Source organism: Austrofundulus limnaeus, unplaced genomic scaffold, assembly GCF_001266775.1.
Source record: "Austrofundulus limnaeus strain Quisiro unplaced genomic scaffold, Austrofundulus_limnaeus-1.0 Scaffold22, whole genome shotgun sequence".
NCBI lineage: Eukaryota > Metazoa > Chordata > Actinopteri > Cyprinodontiformes > Rivulidae > Austrofundulus > Austrofundulus limnaeus.
Genome location: NW_013952424.1, coordinates 605,240 through 621,968, shown reverse-complemented (window position 1 = coordinate 621,968; position 16,729 = coordinate 605,240). Strand labels below are relative to the sequence as shown.

Sequence of the window (16,729 nt, the reverse complement as noted above, 5' to 3'; positions counted from 1 at the left end):
ATGGTATGGTATGGTATGGTATATTTAATTATTCATACTCAAACTTGTGTGTAATGTTGAAAAATGAATGGATGGCCTGAAAGCAACACACTGACAGCCACAACCCACAGGGTTCACAGAATCTATTATTTCTGGCTCCTCAGATGGTTCATGTCGTGAGAAGTCAGAAAGATTTTGGTGTCAACTGGAGGCACCAGTAAATGTTTGTGTTATGGCTTTGGTGTTAAAAGTCCTCATTTTGATCTGTGCTGGTTTATGATAAAATTACAAAAAACAACTCTTTGCAATGTTTTAAGCCAATATCTATTTTTTAGCAATAAAAACTATGATAACAGCCATTGTGCGAAAGTTAATAAAACTGGAAACTAGACGCTACAATGTTCAGAAATCATTTCATTGACTCCTCACGATGATTCATCACTGTTTTGTTTCAATTTCCTTCACTCCAGGGTTCTTGCAGCCAAGCAATTATCAACCTAATTATTATTTTCATTTCTACAAAGTTAGAAAAACTGTGATGGTACAAAATTAGGATGTGATTTAATTAAACTGTCATTTGTGTGACATCTTTTATCTCCATTTTCTTCACTCCAGGGTCCAGTCACTTGTGTGGCCTTCTCCAGGACGGGGGAGTACTTTTCCTCTGGAGGTTCTGATGAACAGGTTATTTTTCTGTTTTCGTTATTTTTAAGGAATTTCATAAAACTGAGCTAATGGATTTGCATGTTGAATGACAGCTGCAGTTTGATTGTAAATGTTCACAACATTTTAAAATAGTGCTGTCCCAAATGCACTTACAAAATGCCCTGATGCTCATAACTTGTATCAATACCAGTTTTGATACTGTGGTACTGTTATCAATACCAGTTTTGATACTGTCGATTCTGGGGTACTGGTATCAATACTCCACTGGATGTGTTGCAATTTACATTTCACTTGAAACATTTTGTTAGTTCCATGTTTAAAGAATTATTACAAGTTGAAATAAAATCATATTTTGTTATTTTTATGTATTTTAATAATTTGCAACAATATATATCACGCTGTATATTTGATTTTGTGCAGTCAAAGGGGCTGTAGGTCTATAAAGAAGGAAAGCCACCTTATAAAAATAAAAGAATTGTGTAATTCTTAAGTTCTAACTCAGTAGGTACTCGGTTGAGGAAAAACTGGTATCGGGACACCCCTACTTTAGAGACTTTGCTTGACATTGATATCTTTTTTTAAGAATAAATAATCTTTCAACAGGTTATGGTCTGGAAGAGCAATTTTGACTGTTTTGAATGTGCAAAACTGGAACATAAAAGTGGAGCCAGTGCCACCAGTCATCTCCCACAGAATTTGTATCCAACTACTGGTACTCTCCGCAGCCAGGTGAGTAGGTATCACTCAGCTGCTGCACTTAAAAAAAAGACATAAGGGAAATAAAACAGACACATAACTTTTACAGTTAAAAGGCCCCGTCAGCCACTTGTCAAATAGCGAGTTTTATCCCTTTGTGGTATTTGGCCTTTCTGCAGGACTTCTAGGTTTTGCTATCTGACAGCAGTTTTACTTCTATGACTTATTTAAACTCACATTATCCCAGGCAGCTCAGATATACAGTGGTTCTGTATCTCAAAACACTGCCAACAATATGATACATTAAAATAGTAAAAGCAGCAAAACGTTATGCCTCAAGTCACCCCTCAATTACAATGCAGTGTGGCTCAATGTACATTTTGATTCAACATAGCATGAGTTCATGTTCTACAATATGACAAAGCAAAGGAACACTCGTGCAATCTGATGAGACTAGTTTCTCATTATAAAATAAAAAAAAACAACTACAAAGAGTTGTAAGGTAAGTACAGAAGACATTTATGGGATAGCTCCAGATGTGTCCCAGTTGTGGTGAAAAGAGTTATGAAGCAGTTGTTTTAAGATGAACCAGCTGTTAGAGGGTAATTATTTCTAACACTGACCTAAAAGAGGCTTAAACATTACAAGTACACAGTACTTGTAATGTCTTTTTAACACTAGCTTACATAATAATATTCCTGGAACCCTCAAGACATTTTTTTTGTTCTTGTCTGACTGTCTCTTTGTGCTCCGAGGAGAGGACTGTAAATGGATTTTAATAGCTCCTCTACTTGACAGCCATTATTACAGATGAGTCTGAATAGGGTATTAGAAAATGGGCAGCTGGACCACGTGGAGAAAGGGGATAAGTATGGTGTATGGAGCATATTCCCTTCTTCTAAGAAGTCTTGTGCTTTTATAACCCAAGTAAGCTTGCTTCACTGGAAAATTAGGTTTTCTAAATCTCAAGCATTAAAGTGGAACCACTTCACTTTTACTTGATTAGAGAATGACTGCGTCTCTTATTTGTTAGCCATCGGTCTTAGAGCAAACAAGCAAGCATGTTTTTTTCATGGTACATCTTCACACTTACAGTGGCTCAAAATTGTGGGAAAATTGCTATTTTTTGTTGCAGTCTCACTGAATTTAGAGTGTTTGCAACCAGTGAACCACGTGGTCAAAAGCTTATAAAACTGCATTCTTGGCTGTGCACATTGTTCTGTCATCCACCTTTGCCCATATTTGGAGTCAAAACTGTTTATTAGCAAAATAATCTCATCAAACATTGGACCGATTTTAATAAAACTTTCAGGAAATATTAATTAGATGTACATCTAAAGCAATTACCATTGGCCAACACAAAAAATGTCTATAACTCAGTTAGTTTTACAGACATTGGGCCTCATGCAAGAACCGTTCATACGCACAGATTTGTTCTTAAGTTGTGCGTACGAGTGATTTAGGAGAATTTGTGGCATTCACCAAATGCCGTGTTCTAAGATTTTCTTAGAAGATTTTTTTTGGTAGCGGTGCGCGACTGCTCCTCCTCTGAATAAATGAAAAGGGCTAACACAGTTGTTTACACTTGAATTAAAAATATTTGACCAAGGGAAAACTGGAGCAGCACTAGAGAGAGATGAATATGATTTAGATTTTTATTTCTGTGACTGTACAACACAAGAGACATGACATTAACAGCATCATTTCATTCCTTTAAGCAGCTTCTTTAATTCCACAGCTGACGCTGCTGAAATTTTTTTTCTCTCGATCTCGGAGAGCAGGACTTTAATCTCCGAACTTGTAAAGTTCTTCTTTTTACTTTTCGCTGTCGTTTTCATGAATGGACACTTCCTTGTATCTGAGGCAGGAAACATAGCCTTATATGGTGCTTTTGGGGTGGTAATTATGCTAATCTCCGCTCCGTGTGCACGAGCAGCTGGATACGAACAGGTGTAATTCATCATGTTTACGCAGCTCATTTACACACTTTTCCTGAAGATAGAAGAGTTTGTTGAATCTGATGTGGCATGTTTGTACGAATCCTTCGTACGAACAAAAGTAAGAGAAATTTAGGATAAGAATATGAACATGTTCTTGCATGAGACCCATTCATCTTAAATTTGATGTGCTCTTGGTTGATAATCATTTCCAACACATGCTCTGAGCATGGCATCTCATGATAGCGTATTTACAAGGTTTGACCAAAACGGCTATAACTTTATTACTCCTTATAAGATGATCCGAGACTAAAACTGTGGCATGAAAGATGGCAGGGAATATGCATTTCTCCAAGGAATGCTATGCCTTTCATTAGAACTATGTAAATATTTTTCATGTAACCAGTGAAGGTTCAAATAAGGGAAAAATGCTTCCAAGAACCTGGAAAGAAAATTAGTGACCAAAATGACTGAGAAAACAAATTTAACCATATAATCTGTCCCAAAGCATAATCCCAACCTAAACCAGGACCTCATACGTGATGCTCTGCTTTTTGAGGACATGACTTAGGTCCCCATAGGGATTTTTYGTCCCAATAATCTTTGTGAGTCTAGCAGGAAATGGAATTATTTAGTAAAACCAAGAACACACCAGCGTTATTAACCCAAAATTCTTCTCACAACAGATTTTCTTTTTCTTTTTACCTTTTTTTTTTTATTGACAAGCGCTAGTTGCTTCTGTTAAATAGTAGGGTATGTACCTGGAAGCATGCACTTCCAAGGTTTTTCTTTTCATGCATAATTTAGCCATTCATAATTTATTATTAATACTAACCCTTTTATCTCATGTACTGCTGCAAGTCTCCTTCACGTGTCGCCTGAGAGGAAGCAGAGAGAAGGAAAATGCCACCCACTTCCATAAATGTGACGGTTTGCTTCGCATTTGTTGGGAATTTATAGCCATTGAGTTGAAAAGAGAGAGAAGAAACAGATCCTTACGTTTAATATATGAAAAGAAGTGCATGTAATGTGCTTTTATATACTCGCTTATTTTCAGAGATTTCAGTAAACAGGATGTTTTCATCAGAGAGCCGCCGTGACGGCGTTTGTGGGACACTTCATCCAGTCATGCATCCAAATAATTAGTTGCAGCTTAATTAAAGAGATGCACAAGATGTTAGTCATAAAAGCCTGTTTGACCAGAAAACTTGGAAAAAAAATACATCTTGAATTACTAGCTGTACTTAATTTAATATCCCAGAAAAAGTTTAGTCGTCTTTTAAACCAATATCTTGCTATAATGGTACTTAAAAATAGAACCTTAGTTTTATTGGATCATGTTTTACTATACTTGGATGTGGAGTTGTGTTTATTTGAGATACAGGCACTAGACCAGAAACATGATGTCCTCACTGCTCAACACAATAGACCAGCTTTCAAATAAAGTCTCAGCTGCTGACGGTTGGGAAAACAGCAGCTCTAGTCTGGTCATCTCTCTGCTCACCGCAGCTGAGCGAACCTTAATTTGCTTTTGCTGCTCCTTCTCTTTCTTGTGTGAGCTTAGGCGTGCATTGATGTATGTATGCGAGTGCCAGCCTTCGCTGACAGGCAGATCAGCTCTCACTGATCACATTGCCCCCAACCCCTCCACCCCCACCCCCCTCGCTTCTTGCTCTGTCTCTCCCTTCACATCTGGGTCTTCCTCCAGCTCACGTGTGCTGACAGATGAGCAGTACTCTCGCAGCAGGCCTCCCTTCACAGCTCGACACACACGCACACAAACCACTACTCTACACTGCTTGATTCAGCTTTAGGGTGATTCAGATGGAATGGAGAGAGGGAGGGGCTTTGTAGACTGCAATGACTAAAGTTTGTTCTCCTTTACATATATGTAAATCGTGAACACTCAATCACAGTGTAATCAGCACATATTCACCAATTATTCTGGCACAGCATCTGCAAGGTGCAAGCATTTAAGCCAGACCACATTATAATAACAGTAGGAGTTGAATGCATTTGACAGCGGTAAAGAGAACAAAAAGGGGAGTGACAAGGGACTGCTGAAGACAAGATCGCAGTCTAGCAGAGCGAATAAGCATCAGTGTGAAGCGGGAAGTAAGAGTTAGAGAGAAGGTAGGTCGAGAGTGAGTGCATGAGCAGGCTAGACAACACGAGTACACTCGAGACAAAATTACAAGTCAAGCAAGACAATAACAAAAATACATAGTTTAGAGCAAGCAACATGCAACCTGTCATGCTTTTGTTACACAAGAAAGCTGATGGTTGACAGATAAAGCTTTTTTTATTGTAGAAGAGAGAGTGAAAGCAGCGGTTAGGGAAACGAGCACAGGCTCCCTTGTTGAATTGGGACGACCCTCGTCACGGGCTTCATTGAATAAAGAACATCACTGACAGTTTTTCATCAAATGTTTGTTGCGCTGTAATTACAATAGCTGAGATGTAAGCAGCTGGTGAGAATGTTTGTCTTTGCTTGTGGTTGGATTATGAAACGCATACATGCACACACCTGCCACCCTCACTAATTTAACCAAGGTAAAAAGAGGTTGTCCAATAGTAAGACGGAAAATTGATTTATGAAAGTAATAATACTTGTGGTAAACCAAACTGTGCAATCTATTTTAAGTAATACATAAAGAACTTTTGTCTAGATGATGGCACTGAGGTTTCTGTTTTCACTGGTTTTTATAGTCAGAGCTTAAAACTGGATAAAACTGGAATAAGTAATAAGATGCTGTGTCTGGGGAAAATGCACTAATCTCTTTGTGTTCTAATGTTCGCTTTGTTGTGACAGAAAGTATTACCGCACTTTGTGGTAAATGTGATGAGCCAGCTGATAGCACAGCTCATCTGCATTCATTTTGATACGTAGTTTGATGTTGTGTTTAGATGAGTGAAAATAGGTTTCCTGTTGAGTATGGATGATTTAAAACCATTGCTTCTCTTGCTAAGATCCACCAGAGATGCACACAGAGATGTGTGCAAGTCTTGCCCAGAGTGTGGGAACACTTTTCAATGGAAAACAATGATCCGGAAACTGCATCTTGCAAAATCTGCTGTTTCTCGTGGTGAGAATAGCAGGGCTCGCTTTAATACTACCAACCTTGTCACTTGGAAAGAAATAAAGCTATCGGATCGGTATCCAGGGTTCCCACGGATCCTTGAAATCCTTGAAAGTTTGTGAATTTGTAAAAATGATTTCAAGCCCCTGGAAAGTTTGTGAAAACAGCCAAAAATTACACTTGTCCTTGAAAGTTATTGAATGTTTTTTGGGGATCGAATTTCTCCATTTCTTTCTCTATTCACGTGACTGATTTTCATCTTTTAACAAAATAAATTATAAAATTTTAAAATAACTTACATTTGTTGCGGTGGAAAACTTGGGATTACGGTAAACTGATGTCATTGTTTCCGACTCAACAATTTCTATGTTTAGTTTTTCATTGAATTTACATGATATTAAACCTGTTTATTGGTAACAATCTGCGGTAGGTAAATGCTRTTGCGCATGGTTCTTTAATTTGAGGAAAATGGTACTGGAAATCAAAAAGAAAAAATAAGTAGGTCCTCTGGATGGGTTCATCTTTAGTGAAACGTTTTGTCTCTCCTCCAAGAGACTTCTTCAGTCGGATGAGTTACAGGTGAACTCAGCCTTAAAAGCACTGCCTCCACCTGGACAAACAGGTTAGTCATATGCAAAAGAGGGCCATCGACTAACAATAGGCTTGATTGGCTCTATTGTTCATAGATGGTCATGTGCCCCATCACCTGACCTGTGTCGTGTTATGTGAATGTAGTGAATGCAAGCGGGGGTTCAACGTCCCCTTGTTTTTGTCCCTCTTTCCCTCTTTGTGTTGGGTATCGTTGGGGYCCTGATTCACACCTTTTGCTCACAGRGGGGCTGAGTCATACTTGCAATGACAGCATTGTAGGCGGAAGACAACTGGACACGAAGGCCTCCACATCTGTTTAATGGTGGATGGTTTTTCTTCACAAAGATGGCTTCCTTTACTCCTCTCTCAAACCAACCTTCCTCTCTATCAAGGATGAGAACATCTTCATCCCTGAAAGAGTGACCGCTGGCCTGTAGATGAGTGTAAACTGCAGAGTCCTGACCCGACGAAGTAGCTCATCTGTGCTGGCTCATTCTTTTGAACAGTGGCTGTTTTGTTTCCCCAATGTATGACTGATCACAGTCCTCCTGACATTTAACAGCATATACTAAATTACTCTGTTTTTGCTGGGGAACTGGATCTTTGGAGTGAACTACTGGTACTGGAAAGTCCTTGAAAGGTCCGTGAATTTAATGTTGACCAAGGTGTGGGAACCYTGGGTATCGGATCGGTATCGGAAAGACTAATCATTAAAAAAATCGGATTGTATCGGGAGCCAAAAAATCTAGATCAGGACATCCCTAGAAAAGACTTGCATTATTTGTGAGTCCAAGTCAAGTCTAAGTCTGTAATAGTAGGGACTTAAGTGCGACTCAAGTCTAAGKCCGAGTCACGAGTCCCCATCTCTGGATACACATACAGACCAGTCACTGTCTAAGAGTTGTGGCTGGTTGGTTCAAAATGCAGTGTAGGAGTGGAGGATGTGGAAGGTAAGTTTTTGGCAGAGAGTTGTAGGACGTTATTAGAGGTTCTCTCTTCGCTGAGTCTTGACCCAACCTTGCACGTTTTGGAGCACTGGAGCTACTCGCGTTGTTATTGTTCAGATTTATGCTGTGTGGCACAGCACTTAAATCTCAACAACACCTGAGGCACTTCAGCACACTGGACAGTTTACCAGAATGTGCTAGCTTTTTTTCAGAGTAGGAAACACCCCTCATTACAAGTCAGTCGTCTTATTTTGCCACTGGGCCTGATTGAAATAGTCTGAGATGCAGTTCTGGTTACTGAGCATCAATGTTAGTGGGGCGGACGTTCTTTTTCTGAGTCGCTAATCCCTCACATTTGGAGAGTGAAGTCTTTATAAATTAATGAAACACCTATCTCGTGTTGAGACATTCCCTTCAGTTAAATCTGAGTTTCTAACAACTTCGCCTGTTCTTCCCTGCAGACCTTTGAATCAGCCGATCCAATGAGCAGAAAGGACTCTCAAACCACTGCTCGCTCTCAGAGTTTGAGCCGCGATGGCAGCCACAGCAGAGCAGCTCACTCTTCTACCCACAGAGATCCCACCGTCAGGTCGTCCTCCRCCCAGGAGAATCCGAGCCAAAGTTTACCGCGACCTTCACATCAGGATGAAGCACAGTCCGGTGCTTCAGATGGAAGGGTTCCCTCTGGTCTGACAAACACCCTGGAGCACATCATGGGTCAACTGGACATTCTCACTCAGGTAAGCAGAAGATGTGTTAATCTGTGATGACAAACAGCAGTGGTACTGTAGCTGTGCCTCACACCCACTCAGTTCAAAACAAGATTTGTCTCTTCTCTAAAAGCCTCTGGTCAGAGATGGCTCACCAACACAAATTCTCAAGTTCAAAAATACTTATCAAAAGGACAGTAACAATGAATAATACATAAAAAAAAAACAAAAATACATAAAACCACAAATGTCGGATCAGATCAAGTCAGCAGTACATCCCCAATACATCCTCTACATGCTACTCTTGGTCATTGTCTGGACCTCCTATCACTCTGTCCAGTCCCTGCTCGTCTGCCGTTTATCAGATTACCGGTAATAGAGAGAGGTACAAATTAATGTTTCAGACGGTTGTATTTGCAAAGAGGTCCCTGAACCTTCTCCCAGAGTTCATAAGAACATATTCTGTCGCAAGCACGTGGGACCCATCAGACAATATGTTCTCAGCTTGCCTGATGGTAGCCTGCTCAAACAAGAATTGTGGAGTAGATAAATCTGGAGTGTTGATAACCTTACTTGCCATCTTCACCAGACTTTGGATTTGAGTTTTTAATTTAACAGTGAGATTTTCAAACCAACCAGCGATGCCAAATCTAAGAATAGACTCAATGGTTGTCCTATAAAAGATCAGCATTATCGTTTTAGAAACACYACACAGTCGAAGGCATCTAAGAAAATAGAGACGCTGGTGAACCTTTGCACGTACATTTGTCACATGTGTGCGCCAGCTCACTATGTCCAAGATTAACCTTCAGGGTGGATATAGCTCACTCACACTTATCCACATCATCATTTACCCAGAATGCTTTGCGTGTAAATAAAACTGCTCCGCCCGTATTAAAATATATTTCTAAAAATTTACAAAACTAAACAGCCTACAGTATTTTTACAGTCTTTATGTTACAGTTAAAATAAATGTTTATCAAATTAAGTYTAATGTTCCAACTAATCAGGGATCCCTTGAAAAGAAAGAACTGCCATCTGTCTCTCCTTCCAGTGTAAAAATAATTTCTTGTAGTGCATATTATATTACATGCAGTGTTGTAACACCTCAGTAAATTTTATACAATTTATTTTTATAAATCACAACAGAAGCAATCTAAGGACATGCAGCGTTTTCAGTGGCCCGCTGGAAATATATCTTCACAGCAGACATGCTAACAAGCTTTTGCCATTACTCTGGAGTGAGACCATTTTACAGTTGAGCTTCCAACACCTGTCAGTGCTGATTTGAGTCCAGTACATCTTGCTAACACTGCCTGGATTTTACACTGAATGCTGTCATATGATTACCATTATCATGAAGAAACTGTTATAGACTTTTTTTCCCTTTTAAAAAAAAATATTTTATGTTTTTGGTCACGGGATTGGTGCCCATATCCACCAGTCAGCGTGAGCAATTTGCTCTGGACAGGCTGGAAGTCCATCTCGTGGCCACATAAAGGCACATGTTTTTGGTCTGTGGAATGAAACAGGAGTGGAGAAAATCCACACATTCAGAGAAGGAACATGCAAACTTCACCCAGAACGGTCTCAGGCCAGGATGCAATCCAGCGACCTTCTTGAGGAGAGGCAACAGCTCTACCAGCCACGCCACCAATTTACCACTTTTAAATTGAAGTTAAACTGTCACGTCACCCGTATTAGCAGCTAACTCGCTAACAGCTTACACTCCATAGTTTGTTCCTAAACAGACCCGTGTAGCAACAAGAGAAAACATTAGTTCCTTCGATGCAAGCATTGTTCTCATGTGTGTCACCATCAAATTATTTGTTTTGGACTAGAGGCTTTATTGTAACACAGTTTGTACCTACCAGTAAGTTATGTGACTTTGTAACAGAGGTCAGTAACTCTAAGGACAAAAGAGTAKAATGTGCTCTGGAAAGAAGACAAAACCGACGTGCTCTAATTTTAGGTGCATAAAGATTTGGTTTCCTCTCCGAATGAAAACCATCGGCCTGTATGTTGTTGCCTGGGGGATTCATCCAGAATCACACACACACACACACACACACACACACACACACACACACACACACACACACAGAGACAGCAATTGCTGGCTGTGCTGAGGAATGGCTCTCTGCATCAGGCTGGTGAGATAAACAGGGTCATATTGATCTGAAAATGGAGACGGGCGGAGTGAGAAAGTGAGTGAAAATACAAGTGCTCACATTAAGCGTGAACCAGAAGGAGATGTTATCTTTTTTGGCCAACCATCACGCGCCCACACATTGTTAAATCCATTGCTCTGGTACATTTTACTGTTTGATTATAAAGTGGGTTTATTAAACTTTACCAGTTTTTTTTTAAATATGGTATGTCATTTGTTATGTTTCATAAAATCAAGCTTTTTGTGTTAATATATTTGTTCCACTTCAGGCTTAAAATATATTACTTTTGATATGTTAAAATGATTTTCTGTGATAGCTTGAATCAGACTGATTTGCTTGAGGAAGTACGAAAGCCAAATTATCTTTTGTTTAGTTGCAGAACAAAGGCAACTTCCTTCAAAATCTCGTTAATTCTTTTTTCATTTCTCATTTACAAGTTATTCAACAGCATTCTGTTGCTTAGATGTGTTCAATGGCACGTTTCTCTCAAAATTTTGAAAGTGAATACTTGGGTACATATTAGATGTTCCGAAAGACAGATGAAAGAAATGTTGACTGGAAAAGGCCGATTTAGCCTCAGGGTCTGAAAAATGAAGCCATTATTGTCTCAAAACCTGGATTTTTTTTTCTGATTGTCCTGAAGAGGTGATCCTTTTGTTGTGTTTTTGAAGATTAGCCAGTTTTTCATTTTATTTATTATTTAGTTATCCTGTTGACTTCATATTTTTATTAGCAAGTTTCATATATATTATTAGACATAATGTTCATATTAAATTTTTGTTCTTAATTTGGTGTCTAATTGTAATAAATCTCAGTATCCTTTAGGGTGCTCCTTTTTTGTTTGTTTGGTTTTTTTCACTCACCAGTAGTATCAGTGTATAAATAAGCAGTAAATCACATAAATACATGTAAGTTGTTTCTGTAGTGGGTTTGTTGATGGTGTAATCTATTATTTTAAGTCACACAAACTAATACAACAGATCAGAATCAAAATATGGAGATATGTTTTTGTATCATGTGCGCATGAATGTATGCGCTGCATTAAAAACTAAGACAATTGTTTCACAACAGAAAAGTACAATGAAGGCATTTCTGAGACGACCTACAGTAAGCGATGCAGCTTGTGCAGTTTAATTCCTTTTGATTAATTTAGTTCAGGATTCAAATACTGCACTGCGCGGTATAATAATTACAAAGCTAAATTTTGTTTTTGTCGTTGCGTTAATTAAATGTTTAGAAGTGATTCATCGCTGTGCTGCATTCTAGGATTGAAGGATGTCCTAATTATAATTGCCCCGACGAAGAGTGACATATCATAGAAAGGCAGGTCAAGACACGCTGACATTCTTACTTTTCTATTGAGCTTTATTTAATCTGCACAAATGGAGAAAAAATGTTTTCACTATTTATGCTTGATGCTTTTCCACCTTTTTCCTTTAATTAGAAAAAAAGGTTTAAGTTAAAGTTTTTGTGCAGTACTAAAACTGACAATCCATTTCCTTACCCACTATTTATTTGATTGATTTTTTTATTTTATTATGTTCTATTCTATTCTATTCTATTCTATTTTATTTTATTTTTTGATCACAGGAAGACAAGTGTTCACACTCACACCTAGGGACATTTTAAAGTTACCAGTTAATCTAACATGCATGTTTTTAGCCCGTGGGAGGAAACCGGAGTAGAAAACCCATACATGCACAAGGAGAACATGCAAACTCCACCCAGAAAGACCCCCCAGCAGATCCTTAAAAAGCATTAAAAGGCATTGAATTCATCAATCCAAAAATAAGGCCTTAATTAGCCTTAAAATGTCTTAAATCAATCTTTCAGAGGTCTCAAAAAACATTGTAGCTAAATAGGGTTATTGTAATCCATCTCAAAATTTAAAATAATTGGTAACATTTATTTAGATTTTAAAAATAATTTACTGAATGCCTCTCAGAGCTAGTGCTCCGAGAGGCATTCAGTAAATTATTTTGTGTTGTTAAAGTCAAGATTTGGATAAAATTGTTGCAGTTTTTTGGGGGATTTTGTCCTCTTAATCTTTTATTTTTGGATTTTTATTTTTATAGATTTTTTTTGTATCGTTTTTTGTGAAGTTGGTCTTAAAGTCTTAAATTTAGCTTGTTTTAAGCTGTAGGAACCCTGTTCAGAGGATCCTGCAAACCTTATAACTGAGAGGCCACAGCTCGAACCACTGTGTCACCGTGCAGCCCGACCCAAGACTAAATCATGAACAAAAGTTTGCTCAGCCAGATGGTGACTGGCTACCCTGGAAATTTCACCTGGACACACCTCTGATCAACAGGCTCATATGGCGCAGGGCACAAATGCAGAAACATGCCTGCAATACCCAACAAACACTGTCGCTGTTGGATGATGCTCAGAGGAAAAGTATGTTGTGCTGTGATCTCACTGCCCACACATGCTGGCCCTTTTTCAACAAAAAAAAACTTTCTTTTGTCGTCTGTGTGCACCAGTGTCTTTATGCAACTGTATRAGAAAGAAAACAAGAAAGGGTATACGCCAGACACACTGACTCTGGTGTTTTCATTCAAAGCAGCTAAAATTCTCAACAATAACTGGCTGGATTGTTTTGCACGCACAGCCTCCGCCATCATGAAATCATTACTGGAACACTAATTCCGTACAGACCCCTCTCAACACGCGTTTATCTCTTACTCATCTTCTTTCTTCCCTTCTTACTTTGTCTTTGTTCCCACTGCATCCTCCCCTCTTTTTTTATTTATTTATGTTTTTTTGTGCGTATTTTTCCATCCAGACTGTGTCGATCCTTGAGCAGCGGTTGACGCTGACTGAAGACAAACTCAAGGAGTGCTTGGAGAACCAAATGGAGATTCGACAGCATCTTCAGAGGAAAGAGGACGACTAAAGGTGGAAGAAATGTTGACAAAGGTGGCCACATTGATAACACGAACAGAAACTGCATCTAAAAGAAGGGGCCCTACATATTCAGTCGCACATTCACGAGTACCAGATGAACGCACACTGAGCCGTACTGCTGATGCACTGCTTATTTTACACAGAAATATCAGGGGTGAAGGAGCTGAATATTAGAGAAGTTCCTCCCCAGTAGTGCTGAGTGCGCAGCCTGTTTTCTGCTGACAAGGGACTAGTCTTTTTGTATACGTGCCTGCGCTGAATGTGTGTTCAGAGCGACTGCCTGTTCAAGTGTCAACGCATACGAGGGCCCCCTGGTCGTGTTTATGTTCTGTCTCCGTTTGTCACGAGCGGAGCGAGATCAAACGTTCTTGGTTATCATAAAGTCCAGATGCGGTAAACAGAACCAGGTAATAGATTGGTGGACGTATTTTAGTAGCAGACATTTTGAAAGTAAAAATGAAATACTTAGCTGCCAAAAAGAACTCCCAACACAGTGCCTTCATTTTATACATCTGATGATCATTTCTGTTTTGTTTTGTTTGTTTTTTTTGCCAAGAAATCCCATGAGAAGATCAAAACTTAGTCACTTATTGATGTTATCAACAATCGTTGGTGATTCTTGAGCTCTTTGTTGCTTTCCTTAAACTGTTAGTAAAGCACTGCTGCTCCAGAGCTACATCTTATTTCCTTAAATCCTCTTGAATCTCCTGTTTACTCACCAACTCGCTTGTGTGTTTACATTGAGCTTTGGGCTTAGCTCTGCAGGCAGGTTTAGAGAGTCAGAAGATGAAGTAACTTGTTTATTCTCAGGTTGACAATAAGAACTCTTTAAATGACATCATCCTCTGACTTTGTGATGTCGTTTTTTTTTTACTTGCTCTTTCTATACTGTTTTGAAAACTTTTAATCTCTGAAGTATGTTATTGTTAATAAATGTTTTACCCTCTTATCCTTGATGTGAAATCCGTTAATACAAGTGTTTGGGATTCTGTGCTGTTTGTGTGCCGAGTCGATGAATGTTTCTTTTCACAATTGCCAAATTAATGATGTCATGTTCAGTCCGCTGAGCCACAACATTTCCCGGTGAAATAATGACCTTCCTGTCTTTATTGTCCTTTTTAGAAGAGATGTTTGAATCATAAGCTGCGAGTTGTGTCATCCTTCRCTCACGGCGAGTAATCTTCAACCCTTTCTCCGCCAGATTTTGTGGGATGATTTATGGCAAAAAGCATGTGGGTGGAAGCAAAATAACCCCGGCTTGCTTGCATCCAAAATCCTTATGTTTCACCCCCGGAGTAATTTACGTAACCTGACCGCTGATGCTGGATCAGTAACTTTATTTTTAGAAGCCTCAATGAAAATGAGCCAGAGGCTGCGCTTGCTGTAATTTYTCAGGGAACACGTTGAGCTGAGCCATAAGTGTTTTATCTTCTTCTCTTTTCCTTTYAAGAGCGGGTAACATGGTTATGTATATGTACTACGACGGTGAGTCACAGTGAGTCCTGGGTTGAGGGTCTCGGTTGCTCGGAGAGACGTTTGTGCGTCGAAGAGGAGAAAATACGGACTGTTCCTTTAAGACCCGATTCTGCCTCTGCACTGATGGAAAAAGAAGAAAAACTAAACCGGAATTCTGGAGCTGCGCTGCCGGGCCCACTCTTTTCCTTCCTGTCTGGGGCCCACGGACACACACACACACATACACACACACACAGTCCAGCCAGAGAAAACAGCTCCCTTTACTATGGGCCTCAACCAGACAGCCTGCCAGGAGCTCCAGTGAAGGAGCTGAAAGAGGAGGCTCAATAATTGGTGACTGTTTGTGGGGGGGCTCCTTTTATGAGGACCAGGTTTCGTTTCAAAACATGGAAGAAGTTGTTGTAGTAAAGTGAACAATATTTTTACTGGGCTGTTTAGATTTTTATGGTTAAAGTTACCATTTGAGGTGAAATCTTCTGATTTATCAGCTGCTTGAGTCACAGAAAATTCCTCCCATCTGAATAGAAAAGGATATTCAGTCTTTTAGTTTTGGACACGAAGCATCTTTATTTAGTTATAACTTCCCAGGGCAGCTTAATGAGTCTTCTAGTAGTTCCTGTGTAATTGTACACAGCTAGATGTTTCTTCTGGTCTGCAGCGATGCTTTGTGTCAAAAAAACAAAACAAAAAAAAAGGTCTGTGTATGAGGAAGAAAGAGAAACGAGTCGAGGAGCGAGCCCCTGTAATGTGTAGCTCATGTGTGACCACATGTGTGTGTAGGAGGGGGGTTGGTGATCCTACGAGGAGAACATCTGGATATGTTTTTACTGGTGTGCTGCGGCTGGCGCTGCCGTTTGCCTCGCGTCTTCTACTTCAGTGTGTTGGGGTTTTGCACTCCTTTCTTTGTCTCAGATTTCCTCCAAACCCGCGGTTCTTCCGACAGCCTTATGCAACAGAAACGAGACGTGTTGCAGGAAGCGGTGACTGCCACCGGGCAATTTGCTCAAAGGTTTTATATACTGTTTGTACTCATTTATTTATATACATATCCAGTTTGTGTTCTTAGAACTGCAAGTTGAAGTGACTACTTGTTCTATGAAGTAGCACTTCTGCCTGAAATACTGAAATAGATGTGTCATTGTGGTGGACATTGCTCTATTACTGACAAGGAACTTGTGGTTTTGTAGATCTAAGATGATTAAAGTGAAGAGGTTTGAAATGAAATGATCTACATTTCTCAGAAACACAAATCTAAGCTGTTCAGAGCAGGGTTTTTTTGCAATTGCAATAAAGTCGTAGCCTTCACCTGCTGCAGTTTGTGTCAAAGTTTAAACTTGTCTTAAACTGTCATTATTTATCCATCCAGTTTGTAGCCAAAGGTGCTGAAAGATAAATGAAGCCGTGTAAACAGTACAGTGTTGTAACAGGTGCATGGGTTCACCCAAACTGCAGAACTGTGAGCTTTAGTTCGGCTGTGTTTCAAACTAATGCTTGGTTTTTTTTGGCAAAGCTCCTCGAATCCTCATTTCCTGGTTCACCCCCTCCCCCACTTTTTTGCCCCTCCTCCCC

The 16,729-nt window shown here is 39.5% G+C and overlaps 1 protein-coding gene across 1 annotated transcript in view; it reads left to right on the top strand.

Annotated features, from left to right (window-relative positions):
- The window catches only part of poc1a (POC1 centriolar protein A), a 25,106-nt gene extending 10,473 nt beyond the window's left edge, over positions 1-14,633 (top strand). The window contains exons 8-11 of the mRNA XM_014004118.1: positions 595-663; positions 1,249-1,374; positions 8,358-8,636; positions 13,563-14,633. Of these exons, the coding sequence (XP_013859572.1) occupies positions 595-663; positions 1,249-1,374; positions 8,358-8,636; positions 13,563-13,673 (585 nt within the window). The 3' untranslated portion in view covers positions 13,674-14,633. The remainder of the gene's footprint in view (positions 1-594; positions 664-1,248; positions 1,375-8,357; positions 8,637-13,562) is intronic.
- Positions 14,634-16,729: the final 2,096 nt, after the last annotated feature.